A 15521-nucleotide genomic window follows, 5' to 3' on the forward strand; every position below is an offset into this window, starting at 1 on the left:
GTAGAAGGAAATGGCAAACCACTCTAATATCTTTGCCAACAATACCACCACCACATACAGATAACAAACTGGTTCTCCAAAGCTGCTGGCCTGACTTGTTAGTACAACAGAATATTAAGCTAAATTTAGATTTTTTTCTGTAGTCACCTTTGGAATCTGGAAGGTTAGGATGGGAAGGAGGAATGAAGAGAAATAATTTTCCTGAGCAATCAAGATTGTATAAAAGAGTACGATCAATATTTGCAGAGACCTGAAATTGTGATAAGTATGAGTAGAGATGAATGGGACTGGATTGGGGTTCCTGGACATACAAGCAGGCTCCAAGTATATCAAGAGTCCAGAATGATTTGAGACCCATAATGAATGATGACAATTCAAAGCCAGATGATAGGTAAGAGGAATGTCAAAAAGGGAGAGAGGATCACTGGTTAGGGATGTTTGGGATGACACAGTTGACAATAAAATTGGCAGTACTATTTAATTCTTGGTTTGTTTGTTGACTGACAAAAATTTGTATGATTAAGGTATTTTGAATTTGCAGAATGTGGGTTCAGAGTTTAGGGAACCTCAATTTTTTTCTGCTCTCTTTGGAAGCCATCTTCCAAAGCAGCACAATCCATTTTTGGATTCTCTAATAATTCCCTCCCCACTTTTCCCCTGCCTTTTTTCCCTCCCTCCATTTGTCTAGGGAGTTCTACCCAGCTCTATGCCTACTACAGCTTCTCATTTTCCCCTAATATTAAACCCAAATCTGCTTCTTCAAATTCTGCCTCTTATTCCTAATTATGCCTTTTGGGGACCAAGTTCAGTCTAACTCCTTTTGGACATCCTCAGCTGGCACAGTCTTCAGTTCACTTAGGCTGTCCCATAGGTTGTCAATAATAGCAGCCAACATTTCTATCTGCTAAATGACTTACAATTATTATCTCATTTGATCCTCACAACCATACTTCAGGGTAGGTGCTATTATCATCCACATTTTACAGATGAGGAAACTGAGGCATACACAGGTGCTCAGGGTCACACTGTTGGGAAGTGTCTGTAGCTAGATTTAAATTCAAGTCCTTCTCACTCCCAGTGCTTTGTCCACCACCATCACCTTGCTTCCCAGCTTCCAAAACTACCTACCTACCCACTTTCCAAAACTCTGGTGTTCAGACCTGAGACAGTAGTCCAGATGTGGGCTGACCGGGGCTCTCATTTCTTGCTCTGGTTTCTGTGCCAAGGTTGGCTAAATGTGCTTTTGTTAAACATGAATGAGTAGGCATAGAAAATTCTGCTAGTGTTAAGTGGATTTTGCCCAGGGAGTTGATCTTTCTCTTATACTTTCATTTTTCCATAATGAACTATTAAGTGCATTTAATGATGTCATTACATTGATTATGCAGCCACAAGGAGGGCAAATGACTTGGGTTTATTTCTCATATTCAATCACCAAAGAGTTTATGGGAAAATAAGGATTTTTACAACACAGTAATTTGACATTACTAGAAAATGGGAAGATTTATCTTATTTCAGGCATGGATTTATGTACAAATCTCACCCAAAAAGGACTTTTTTCCCTTTATTCCCAGTCTTCTCTAATGATATGTTTTATTATGTTCATGTTAAGCTACTGGGCAATAAGGAAACTGAGGCATCCCTGGGCAAAGAGAAATCTGATGAAGATGAAATTTATTCTCTGAGAAATGCCATATCAAGCTGATCTCTTACAGGGATCATGTTTATGAAGAGATAAACTCAAATTCTCTTTGACATGTTTGTCAGTGGTTGGAAAATTCTGCTTTCAATCGGGACATTTAGGGAGGCAGTACAGTTAGGCTGCTAGGAACAGACCTAATGAGGAAACTTTTCAATTGATAGCTTCATACTAATGTCACCCAGCCAATTTAACACTTCATTAACCTGCCCCCGGCCCTTCTAACATCTTTTCAAATACAGTGAAATCATCCAGATACATCAGGGTTTTTGAGTAACACCTTCTCTGAGAGACACTGAAAAAGGCAGGGTCCAGGAACCCCTTGGGATATGTGTTCAAAATGGTGGAACCCTACTGATGAAGACCATCTTCTCAGATGAAGACCATCTTCTCCCTTTCTTTCTTCTGCTGGGGATGACAGCACTAGTTGTTAAGGTCAGTTCTAAGAACCACTGTCTGACTAACAGCCAACTCATGGCACCTTGAACTTGAACTCTTGTTTCAGGACTGATAATCAAGATTTTTCTGGGCTATTCCCCTATCACCACTGGGAATGAGGAATTCCGACTATAGAACCTGATAGCACCATTCCTTCAGAAGGTTCCTAAAGTCTTTGATGTCAATGAAGAAATTTTTCTGACACTACCAGTCAGGATCTGCTGAGAGGGATTATGTGGGTTGTGCATCTCATTCTCACAGGGAAGAACTTCCTGATCTCATATTCATTCTTGAAGTAATAGAGAATCACCAAAAGTTGTACTTTTCTGGATCAGATGGATCTCTCTATCTGGTTCTTTCATGCCCTCTGCAAGCTTTGGTTTCTATCTCCTTGGATGTTTATTTAACATCCAAGATTGTTCGGGTGTCAAGAATTGACCCCTATTTGATGCTTGCAAATTGCCAGGCCTTTTAACAAGCTAGAGATGCCCCCAGGTATTAATAAACTAAGAAGGGAAACATGAGAATAACACATCAACAGCAAGAGGAATTCCTGATGAAAGTGTAAGAGTGACTAGAGGACTCTGGTCTGAAGTCATCAGAAGAAAAGCTTTCTCTTGGTTATGGCAGGAGTAAGACACAATTGGGAAGTTGCTTTTTGGCTATGTGTTCATTTTCTCCCCTCCTTTTCCCAGTGTCCTACTCAGAATTCCTCCTAGCTCACCTCTCTTACAAGAGTTTGTACCAACCTCCCAACAAGTGTACAAATGTACCTATCCACCAGGGTAGTATCATGATCTGCTGTGGTCAGCATCCACTTGTGGAAAATTTAATTCCCCAAAATAACTTTTCTATAGGAGGGATTATATTTTTGTACTTTGTTACACAGAGATAACTAAAATCAATGACAGCAACAGCAATTCTATGTAGGTTTACTTTGTGATAAGTTGAACAGAGGCTTCCAAGAATGTAATGGGATGCCTTGGGACCTAACAGAGACAGGACCAGAATTCTGCTCTCCTGACTCTTATTCTGCCCTTGCCCAATAACATGGATGATCAAGGTCTGCGTTTCTGGTCGATGTGTTCTTTTCCCATCATCCATCCATCCATCCATCTATCTGTCTATCTATCTATCTATCTATCTGGATATAGAGATAGAAGTACATAGATGCTCTAGAGAGATTAGAAACTTGCCAGTCAGACACTCCCATCATGGCTCCCCCATATTGGTATTGCTACATGGAGAAAGGCCCTAGAACCCATGACATGGTTCAGCCTTTTGCTGCTCATTCTCAGACCACAGCCTGGAGAAGAGAAAATTTAGGAAGACAATGATTGCTCTCTTCAAATATATCTTGAGGAAAGATTACTTGTTTCTATTTGCCTCTAAAAGGCACCACTGGAAGCAATGGGTAGAAAGTGTAGAGAGGCAGACTTTGGCTCAATATAAATAAAGTTTTTCTAATAATTAGTAAGGGGTCCATCACTGGAAGTCTTTAAATGAGTGGCCACTTGTTGGGGATGGGAGAGAGGGGGTTTCTGATCAGATACAAGTTAGATTAATGGCCTTCTAAAGTGTCTTTTCCAAGTTTGAAGTTTCAATGATCCCTTCTCTTCCCCTTTCCCCTTAGCTCCCTCCCTACCGCCCTTAGAGCCACCCCTTCTGGGTCAGTACCTTTGAAGCTCCTTCTCAGCTTTATGTTGGTAGAGGGCCTCCTCTCTGTAAAGTGCTGCAGCATTGAGTTTCACAGGGACATTGTCGGGCTGTCAGAGAAAGGAGGGCATAGAACTTGGTTTAGCCACGTGAGTCACAATGCTTAGGACCTAAACGCTTTCAAAGGAAAAAGAAAGCTGAGGCTGGCATTTCTGTCACCTTAGATCCCATTCCAAGCAGAGGCACAAAAAGTGCTTCAAGCTAGAATCGAAAGCTCTCAGTGGACAACTGCTGACGATATTGTCAAGGCCTGCCAGAAAAACTCAAAGTTTTAGTATTTTTCTTGACACAGGGAGCACTGAAAGTTCACAGGAGCACGCGATGTAGGGGGAAATCACTCAGAGTCATGCTCACTCTCTCTGTCTCTCTCTGTCTCTCTCCCCCTTCCTCCTTCCTCTCCCTTTCTCCCTCTCCCTCTCTCTCTTTCCCTTTCTTCTCCTTCCTTTCCCTCTTCCCCTCCTTCTCTAACTTCCCCCCTCCCTTTCCTCCTCCCTCTCCTCTTTCTCCCCCTTCCTCTTTCCCTCTCCCTCCCTCCCTTCCTCCCTTCCTTTCTATGTCTCTTTCTCTCCTCTCTCTCCCTTCTTTTCCTTCCCTCCCCCTTCTCTCTCTCTCCTCCCACCCTCCCTTCCATCCTCTCCTTCCCCTCTTCCCCCTTTCTCTCTCTCTCTCTCCTCTAAATTCATACAGCATTTTCAATTTATGCTATCAATTTGTCTTTTGGCATAGTCTGCCATCTATCAACTAGCTTTTTATGGGTAATGGTTTCTCTTCCCAACTAATTTTAGAGCTCCTTGAGGTCAGAGGGATTTTCCTATGTATTTTTATATGCTCCGTAGGGCCTAAGACAGTGTGTACACTAATGTTGAATAAGGATTTGTTGATTTTTCTTTTTTTTTTTAAATTTTTTTTTGAAGATTTGTTGATTTTTCATCAGAAATTGCAAATCAATTGGGGTTAAGTGACTTGCCCAGGGTCACACAGCTAGGAAGTGTTAAGTATCTGAGACCAGATCTCAACTCAGGTCTGGTGACTTCAGGGCTGGTGCTCTAATCACTGCACCAAACTTAGCTGCCCCATAAGTCATTAAAAAAAAAAAAAAAAAACTGAAAATCAAAGTTGATAAGGAAAAACTCTCTTATTGTATTAGGTCTATTTTTAAGATGATTAGGAGAAAAAGAAAAATAAACCCTCTATGTTCTAAAAGGTTTATAGTACCTCTCTATGTTGTGGCAGAGAACTGGGAATTGCAGGGATGGCTGACCAAGTTATGGCATATGATTGTGATGGAATACTACTATGCTGTAACAAATAATGAGCTCAATGATTTTAGAAAAATATGGAAAGACCTGTATGAAGTAATTAAGAGTGAAATGAGCAGAACCAAGAGATCATTATATACAATAACAAGAAAACTATTTTAAAGAAAACTTTAAAGAATGTTATTTTGATTATTATAAATACCCAAATTAATTATAAAGGCTACATAAAGAAAGACACTACTTTCATCCAGAGAAAGAACTGATAAATAGAAGTATATGTAGAATAGTTTTACATGCACACACACACATTTGTATATAATAGTAGCCATCTCTGATGGAGGCAGGGTGAAAAAAAAGGTAAAAAAAAAAAAGAAATTTACATAACTTTGTTGAATATTTAAAAGGAATAACAAGTTGTATATCGTAGATTTGCAGTTTCATTGTAATCATTTTTCCAACTTTTTTATTATTGTAATATATTATGTAAAGGCTTATTGTTCTATAAATTAAAAATAAAATAAAAAAGTTATTTGTATTCAGCTACAAGTCTTGAAAGTTATCTACATACCTTATAGAAAACCAATGGAAGTTTTGACTTGGTTCTGTGGGATACTTTGAACTTATAATCAGGTTGCTGGTTCTGTAAGAGTTTCAAAGGAGATGTTAGTGAGGAGGTATCTAAATGGGTCTCCAAAAACAAATGGTCGATCCAGGAATTTTGCTTAGCTTCCACCAAAGTCCCCCAAACCTTCTCATGAATACTACCTATCACTTCATGGCCTCATTCCCCCAGTTCATGTGGATCTGTTCTTGGTGGTACTTATATAAAGGATTATTTCAAGAAATTCTCTCCAAGTCTTTCCCTCTGTGGAGTCAACTGACTCAAGGGAAGCCAATGATCGAGCAAGGATATGGGCAGAAAAGTCAACCATTAGAGACAGATCCAAGTTTGGGGAAGATGGGCTGAGTTATATCATCAATTCTTCTAGGACCACTTATCTCTGGAACCTTTGCTCTTGCATGTCCGTGTTAAAAAAAAATAACGTAGTACCAATCTATTATGGTTTAGGGATTAATCTTCCAATTTAGATGCTATCTTCTCTGTACTTCCACAAGGACTTCCCTTTCATTACCCTTTCCCAATAAGAGGCATAGGTCAACCCTGGTGTGGGTAATGAAACCCTAACACTTTCAAGATTATCTTCTAGCAGAGTTAAAAGACAAATAAAAAATTAAAAGGAAGCCAATAGTCCAATAGCTCCAAAGTCATGTCTTGACTGGGTGTAGAGCTTTTCCATAGATGGTACATGATTTGGGGAGGTCACTTGTAGGCCTCCAGCTATCAAGGAGGGATCAGCAATTGGAGAGAACAGTCTATATTTCTGAACACGTCACCACTAATACAGGTTAGGAAGGCTGTGTGGATGAAACTAGGATTCTGCCCAAAGTTGGAAGTCTATGAGAGCATCTATCTCACCACTACAGTAATGAATACTATAAAAAGCACCCAAGTGTTGAGATAGGGTCCTACAAGGAGTATGAATGTTATTTTAGGCTTTATTAGACTCCTTAAAATATATAAAATCTCCCCAAATCCTGCTTCCTAATGGCTGATGTCACAGTCGCTCATGTGATGATGAGAATCTGAGACCTGGGGCCCACTGTGAGTTTCTATACTCAGATGAAATTATTTCCTGTATCTTTGGTCACTTTGGGGCTTTGCCACAAACTGACAGAAGATGTGAGTTCCCACAGAGATAACTTGGTGGTCCCAGGTAGCTCAGGACCATCAGTCCACAGCAAGAAGATTCATGACTTGGGACTTAGCTTCTAGGCTCGTGGGTGGTCTGCAGAAGAGCTGCCCTTCTTGTTCAGATGAAGCCATACTATGGCAGCCTCGAGGATCTCCTCTTTGCTATTTATCTCTGCCCCAGCTGCTACCTCATCTTCTGAAGGGGCCATTTGCAGGGATCAGGCAGGGGGCTGTGGAAGCAACCTCTCCCCACTTGTAGTGGCTTGTCCAACTTAGTTTGGGTGTTTCTGCCTGAGCCAGAGACCTGGTCACTGGTCTGGGGAAATAATGTGTTTTCTCCTTTGTGTCTAGGAAGGATGTATGTCCATAGCCTCAGTATGATATGGCAGTGTCCATTAATAGGGACAACAGGTAATAAAGAAAGCCGCTCTCATGAGACTTTGGGTCTCATGGGACTTATGCTTAGAATATGTTTCTGAGACTCCACTAAGTCTAATCAGGAAAGAAAAAGTATCTTCAAATATGTACAGTAATGAGATTCAGGGGATGACTGAGTCACCAGAACATCCTCAAGAATTCCCCAGGGCTTTGTATGGCAGGGCGTGTGTGCTTCTAGAATTAAAAGATCTGAGCTTAGACAAGGAGTGGAGGGGGGGAGGGGCGTTAATTAGATAAAGCAGTAGTTTTTCTGCACTCTTATGTTTTAGCTTTCCAATCTTTGGCAAATTCCCTTAGTTTTGAACTCTGGCCAGCCACATCTCATCTTGACCTCTCAGAGTTTTTCTGGTAATGGATCCACCTAGCCTTCTTCTACTTCCTGTCTTATACCCCTTTAGACATGGGAAGGTTCATCCTTCTCTCTTTTCCTGTCTCTGCCCCTGCCTTGTGACTTTACACATTTATAAAAAGTACTGGTCCTTCTGTCCCCAGGGTATATATATCAATGATGTCCACATTCAATTTGGTTATGTAGGACTCCCCTAAGGATGACCATTGGGGAGAATTCATTATTACACATGATTATTTCCAGGTTTTTTAGTTTTTTGGTTTTTTTTTTTTTTTTTTTTTTTTGGCTGAGGCAATTGGGGTTAAGTGACTTGCCCTGGGTCACACAACTAGGAAATGTTAAATGTCTGAGACTATATTTGAACTCAGGTCCTCCTGACTTCAGGGCTGATGCTCTATCCACTGTACTACCTAGCTGCCCCCTTATTTCCAGTTTTTAAAAAGATCTTGAATCAACTCTGTAATGTTATAATGCAGAAAATGGGGTAGGATTTAGGAGGTGCTTAATAAATGTTTCATGATTGATTGATAATTTAATTTACCGATTCAGATTCCTCCTGTTTTTTTGGTTTGTTGATTGAACAACTGTATGGGTTCAGATTTGCTTCCAGGAGTAATGTCTAGAAACAAAAACAAGAGTATATATAAACGTGATATAATACAATGTTATCTATTTATCTCTATAACTATAAGATGTTAACATGTTTAAACATTGGAAATAATGAAAAATATAAATGAATAAGAAATAAAAATTAAAAGGAACCTCATTGTAACTCTGGAAGGCTCTTACATCATCCCTCTTGCCTTGGCAAACTCAATTAAAAGGTGGAATTGTTAGTATATCGTTGACCTCTTTGATCACGTAGCAGTAATTACCACACTTAGGGCTTCATCAGAAATCATTTCTAATAAAAACATTATACCTTTTAATGCACACTCTGTGTACACACACACACACACACACACACACACACACACATATATATATATAAAATCTGAGATACTGATATTTTTTGCCTAGAATTTTCAGTAGGGGGGATAAGAGTAGGGCCATAACAAACATCATCAGATTTGCAGTTCTGAAACTGATTTGGAGACCTGGGTCTGCCACAATTCATTTGTTCCTGTACTCGGGTAATGGATCCAGTGGAAATGCGGTGTAAGGATGTCTAAAGAGGGCAACCATCTCTTATGTTTTGAAATTGCCTGCAGGGAATGGATAAAAACAAGTAAAAGAACTTTAAGGCAAAAGTATCTTGCCATTTTAGGTCTGATTACAAAACACTGGTCTCCTGCCCAGAAATCTTAAGCAATACTAATTCACAGAATTGCAGAGGTGTATGGGATCTTAGTGGCCATCAAATCCAACCCATATTTGAGGAAAATAACCCACAAAAGCCTCTGCTAGAAATTCTACAAATGGTCATGCAGGTTCTGCTTGAAAACTTCCAATGAAGATGAATTCAAGACCTCCTGAGATAGCCTAGTGCATTCTTGGCAAGCTCTAATTGTTATATAGATGAGTAGCCCAGTGCATAGGGCACCTGGACCCTAGAGTTGGAAAAGTTCATCCTCCTGAGTTAAAATCTGGCCTCTGACACTCACTAGCTGTGTGAGCCTGGGCAAGTCTCTTAACTCTCTTTGCCTGTTTCCTACTTTGTAAAATAAGTCAGAGAAGGAAATGGCAAATCACTCTAGTATCTTTGCCCAGAAAACCCAAATGGGGTCAGAGTCAGATACAATGAACGACAATAATTTTTATAAAATTTTACCTGATATATGAACTAAATTTGCTTCTTTGCACTTTCTACCCATGGTTCCTAATTATGAAGAAATCTAGCCCCTCTTCTTTCTAGAAACAGCCCTTTATTTCTACCCTAAATCTCCTATTTTCCAGGCTAAAACCCTAATACTTCTTTCACCCATTCCCCATAGGGCATGAACTTGAAATCAGTCAACATCCTGGTTGCTCACTCTGATTTCTCAATGTCCTTCCTGAAATGTGGTGACCTGAAGTGAATGATACTCCAGAGCATGACCAAAGTAGAGCAGAAAGGGGAAATTACCTCTTTATCTCTAGAGACTATGTTTCTTTTAATTCAATATCAACCTTTTTAGAGCTTCTATATGGATCTGGCAGTCCCTTAAGGATCCCCAGATCTTTAAAAAAATTTTCTCAGTAAACTCTAGTCCAGCCCCTTTCTATCTTGTCATTGTAAAGATAATTATTTGAACCTCAATATAAAACACGGTTTATTTCTATTGAATATCATCTATTTGATCCATCTAGTATTCTACATTGTCAAGATCTTTTTGAATTCTGATTTAGTCATTCAAGATTTTCTCTCTCCTTTCTCACTGTGTTTCCTTTGCAAATTTGATACACAAGCCCTTTATGTCTTACTTTAAGTCATTAAGAGTGCTCAAGGCCAAATATAGATCCCTGGGGTAATCCACTAGATACTTTCAGTGAATGATGAATAAACAATTCATTCTCTAATTCTATACCTTCACAAAGGTGCTAAGCACTTTAAAAAAAAACCAAATATTATCTCATGCATGTTGAGGGACATTTTTTTAAAATAGTAAAACAACCATAGGAGCTGTGTCTGTGATTCAAAAGTGAAACATTCGGCATGTTTGTTCTAGTTTACTAATTTTTTTTCCTATCCTGTTAGTCATATACATTTAGGCTTTTTTTTTTTTTTTTTTTTTTTTTTTTTTTTTAAGCTAATGGGAACAATTTTGAGATGCAAAGAGATACTTTAGGATTTGGTCTTGGTGTTTGTGTTAAATTCTGAGGACTCGATATAAATATTTCATTGGATCATGGTTTCCTTTTGTATTGTTCTAAGTGAAACTTGTTAAAATTCCTTTCAAAAACTGGGGAAAAAAAAACAATATTATCTCATTTGATCCTCATAACCACCCAGTAAGATTGCTGTTTGTACTTTCTTTTTGAATAGGATTAATGATATCACAGGTGATATCTTGATTTGTGATTTAATTGGATTTAAGGGAGAGAGCTTTATGCAAAGTCATAAGCATTCCTCTTTCCTCTGGAGTCATCAAAATCCAGGGTCAGGATAAAAATCAAGATGACTGGCAATGGCTTGGGAAGCATTGACTCTTCAGTGTCTAACCAAGCTTAAAGTACTTCACAATACCTGCTTCATGGCTGTTGGAACAAATTGTTCCTATCTGCTGTTATTATTCCCATTTTACATTTGAGGCAAGCAAGAGTTAAGTGATTTGTACAAGGTCACACAGCTAGTGTTGAGCTTGAATTCAGGTCTTTTTGATTCTAGGTCCAGGACTCTATCCACTATCTCACTAGCTGCTAATGAACTATTGTTTGGGCCTAATTATTCAACCAGATATGAATCTACTTAAGTTTACTAACATCTAGTTCCTATTTCTTCATATTATCCATAATAATATCATGAGTTTTTTAAAAAAATTCTTATACCAAAATGATATATGTATAGCATCTTTCTTTTTTCAATTATTAAATTCTTTATATTTACTTTTGCAAATGTTGAAAAAATATTTTTTAACAAGATGGCGTTCCTTATTTTTTCATTGTATTTTTGTCAATTTCTTATTTTAGCCTTTTACTTTTAAAATATATGCATAGTCAACATTCACCTTTGCAAAACTTTTGTTGCAAATTTTTCTCCCTCCCTTCCCCCACCCCTCCTTTAGACAGCAAGTAATCCAATATTTATTTAAAATGTACCATTCTTCTATACATATTTCCAAATTTATCATGTATAACATCTTTCACAAAGGAAATAAAATTAGTTGGGCACAAATGCTGAAGCCATAAAACATTTTCAGAGTTTGAGGCAGCATCTCTTACCTAAGAGTGCTGTGGGAAAGCCCCTCACAATCTGATTCCAATGTTACTTGAGTTTCAATGAAGGTAATCTGAGTTAGCTCCCATTCAACACTATAGCTGTCAATCCACCCCAGTTGTGTTTAATTAAATTAAACTCAATTTGATAAATGTTTATTTATCCAGCATTTACTAGATGAGAGACAGTCTAGAATAGTGAATATAGAGATTGTTAAATTCTGAGTTGAAGCCACATCTTTGGTCAGTACTGGCTGTGTGGCAAATTATTTAATCTCTAAAATCTACATATTAAAGAATGAGTGCTACGTTATTTTGGTAGGGAGTTTCATCATTGGATATTCCCTGTCAATGGATTCACAAATCTGGATAATACTCTGGGAGACGCTGATAGTAAATATGAAGCAGTCCTATTCCTCTAGAGGCTTATATTCTGCTAAGAGAAAATGGCATGTACACAAATAATTAGATACAAAGGGGTTTTGTTTTGTTTGTTTTTTGGCTGGGGCAAAATATTGTAACTGGCAGGATGAGGAGATGCTTTTTGTAAATGGTAGCAGTTAAGCTGAACTTTTAAGAGAACTAGGGATTTTGGGAAAATGGCATAGGGAGAAAGAACATTCCAGGGATCAGAGACAACGTGGGCAAAGGTATAGAGGTGGGAGTATCATGTATGGGAAAAAATTAATTTGCCAATTTAATTGGAACATGGAGTGCTTGAGGGAGAGTAATGGGAAAAATCAGTCTGGCAAGCTAAGTTGCAGTCAGTCTATGAAAGGCTTTAATGAGAAATTGTTTGTTTTCCTAAAGACAACATGGAGCTACTGAAGTTTCTTGAACATGCAAATTTCTTAATTTTATGGTTTTTAAAATAGATATTACTCCAAGGAAGGCTACAAAAGTTGTAGATTTTAAAGCACACACTTCATTGACTATTAGAAATATTGCTATGGCTGTTGATGTAGGGATGTCAGGCACTTAAAGGATCATTTCAGTCCACAATGAAACAGGATGAATCATGCCAAAGGAAAGTGTTACTGGGGGGAGGGAGAAGAAGGGGGGAAGAAAGCAATATAAAGAATGGATGAACTACTGCAGCAAAAAGAGCCTAAATGATCCTCAGAAAACATCCAAAGACCTTTTGAAAGATCTGGTGCCTGATTCTTCTGTCATGCAATATGGGCTTCTTGATGTTAGAAGAACAGTAACAGAACCAGTTAAGAAAAAAAACAAAACCACAACAGCTATTGGTTACATTGTTAGTTACTAAGGGAAAATGGCTATCATGGACAATATGGCACTTTAAAATTAAAAAACTGAAGATAATTTAAAATAATTTTTATGGATGAAACACATATTATTCAAGGCTATACTAAAATCATTATCAGGCATACAAGGCATCTTCATTAATTCTACTCAAATGGCCTAGAATTCTTCCCCAATTGAAGGAAATAAGATTTCAGATAACTATAAATAAAACCAGGTTAGGTTGGTCCAAGCAGCTTACAGAATGACAAGATTCAAGGAGCTTTCTAAGAATAGAAGGAAAGACTGGTTGACAAAACAGATTTTGAATCAGTGATAGATCAAGAGATTTAGGCACAGAATGCTTTAGAGCTGACCATTTGTCTGATTCTCTCTCTCTCCCCAAAGTCTCATATCTCATGTGGCAGTTAGTTATTAGTGGTCCTCATCTCTCCATTCTTGTCCAGTCAGGGTGGGGTCTACCATGTCCAGACTTCTCTCAGCAGAATTCATGAGACCATGGGCTTGTAACAGAAGTGTATAGGAATTGTCATCCAGTGCTAAATAATGACTGGTTATTTCCACAAGGCCGCCAACAGAGGGCCTATTGAGAATCCTGAACAATGGGTTTTGAATGCACTTCCCAGAAATGTCGTGTTTGACTGTTTTACTAGCTGACTTTCTCTTTAAGTGAGGTTAAAATGTCATATCTGTGCGCTGCCCATCTCTTATGAGGCTTTTAAATCTTTTCTTTCCTGTTTTTGGGGAACTGCATCCATGGCCCCCTGAAACCTCCCTCTTTTAATGACCATTTTTCAATTATTGAGAACAGCCTATTTTTTTTTTTTTTTTTTTTTTTTTACAAACTAGACTCACCAGCTGTTTAAAAACCAGGCTTGTCAAGGCTCATAAGTCTTGTTTCTGATACTCTTGCTCAGATTCTACTAATGGATGTCAGCCCCAAGTTTAGGTGCTCCTCATTAAGAGGAAAGTTCAATACACATTCACCAAAGAGCCAGTTTTAGAAAAATTTGAACTTAAAAAATTTTTTTTTCTTATGACCTTGGATCAGCACTTTCTCCATTTCTGGGTCCTACTTTCCTCATTTGTAAAATAAAAGGGTTAGGTTAAATCAGAGGTTCTTAATCTTTTTTTGTGGGTATCATGGCAATCTTTTGGCAATGTGGGGAAACCTCTGTATCCTTTCTTGGAATCAAGTTTATTGGGGAGATTTGTAATTGAAGGGAATGCTAAATTTTAATTAGAGGTTAGTGAAAATAAAGAAGATAAAGAAAAATACTTTTGTTTTCCCATTTAATTCTTCTGTAATCTATTCTAAGGTCTCTTCTCAAACTCTGAGTTTTGTTTTTTTTCTTTTTTTAGGAAACCTTACCTATTATTTGATTTTAAAAAATAGTTAAGCTCAATTATTTGCTGAAACAAAACTGTGCTTTTTGTTGAAAGTCCTAATGTGATTGCCAGAGTCTGATAGACATGCTTCTCTATCAGATGGGATCTTTCTTCAGCAAGTACTGTCCCTATCCTCAGTTGAGTGTTTCAACAGTGTTGGAAGCAGATTTGTCTGCAAAATATGGCAGGTGACAGCTTTGCCCTCCCAGAGATTTTATCCTTTCCTATTCAAATTACTTCTGCAACCAGAGCCTTTCAGTCAAGTCTGATTTTTCTCCCTTCATTGTCAGCCTACCCATTAAAGTTCTTATGACATTCTTATATTTCACGACGTGCATTTTAAAACCCTTTTCCAAGGCTTGAGAGAGATAATTTTCCTTCACTGAAATTATGTTTCAAAGAACCTAAAACAGAGCATGATATACTTCCTGTCAACTCTCCCTGTGAAAATGGAAAGCAGGAAGAAACCAACTCTTCCTGACTGCCCCAAGATCCTTGAGGAAAAACTCTCTGGAGCTTTGTTCCTTTCAGGGCTGGTCTGGCATCTTCCCCATCTGCCATTCAGCTCTGTGTGGTTGGTTGCAGGTAAATCATCAAACCTTTCTTCGACTCAGTTTACTCATCTGTAAAGACAGGGATAATAATTCTTGCCTGGGTTCCTTCACGGAGTTGTGGGCTTACAATGAGCTATCAAGGATAAAGTGTTTTGTAAACCCTAAAGCTTCATAGAAATATTAGTTGTTATTGTCATAATATTGTTTTGTTGTTGTCATAATACTGTTAATATTAATATTATTGATAACAGTTCCAGGGAACAAATCATATTGCTGAATCACTCTTGCCACCTAAGAATTCTGAGCCATCTTGGACAAGCCTTTGGTGGGTGCTTTTCTCATTTTGGTGGCTCAGATGGCTGCCGTAGCATCTCCCTCCATTAAGGCTCTGGGTTATTCAGATGAGGCTCTGGTCCACTTCAGATCTGGGTGGGAGGTAACAAGATTTTGTTTTTAGATGAGCTTTGATGGTTTATCTTCTGTGCTGGTTCACGGACCGCATACACTCCATTGCTTCCCCGGGGGTAAACTTGCCCAAACTTAGCAGGCTGTTTACAGCAGGGCCAGCCTGAGGCATCCTGGGAGCTGCTTTGGGCACAGGGTGGATGGGAGAATGTGAATACCTACCAAAAAGTGAAACTTTGGGGACAGAGCTTAGTCAGACAGGCAGGGACTCCTGGCTCTTCTTCTATCTTGTTTCCTGTGCTTTTCCTATACTCGTACTTGTTAGCTTGAATATCCACTCCTGACCATCAATCAGTCTTTTGTCTTTTCATCAGTTCCTGAATCTTGGCCATCCCAAGAA

The 15521-nt window shown here is 38.5% G+C and overlaps 1 protein-coding gene across 3 annotated transcripts in view; it reads right to left on the minus strand.

The window, feature by feature from the left end:
- The window catches only part of CFAP99 (cilia and flagella associated protein 99), a 177524-nt gene that overhangs the window by 42688 nt on the left and 119315 nt on the right, over window positions 1-15521 (minus strand). For all 3 annotated transcript variants that reach the window (XM_031942842.1, XM_031942841.1, XM_031942844.1), the window contains exons 8-10: window positions 8194-8271; window positions 5681-5752; window positions 3815-3903 (exon numbers count right to left, since the gene is read on the minus strand). In XM_031942842.1, coding sequence (XP_031798702.1) covers window positions 3815-3903; window positions 5681-5752; window positions 8194-8271 — 239 coding nt within the window. The remainder of the gene's footprint in view (window positions 1-3814; window positions 3904-5680; window positions 5753-8193; window positions 8272-15521) is intronic.

This window comes from Sarcophilus harrisii, chromosome 6, assembly GCF_902635505.1.
Source record: "Sarcophilus harrisii chromosome 6, mSarHar1.11, whole genome shotgun sequence".
NCBI lineage: Eukaryota > Metazoa > Chordata > Mammalia > Dasyuromorphia > Dasyuridae > Sarcophilus > Sarcophilus harrisii.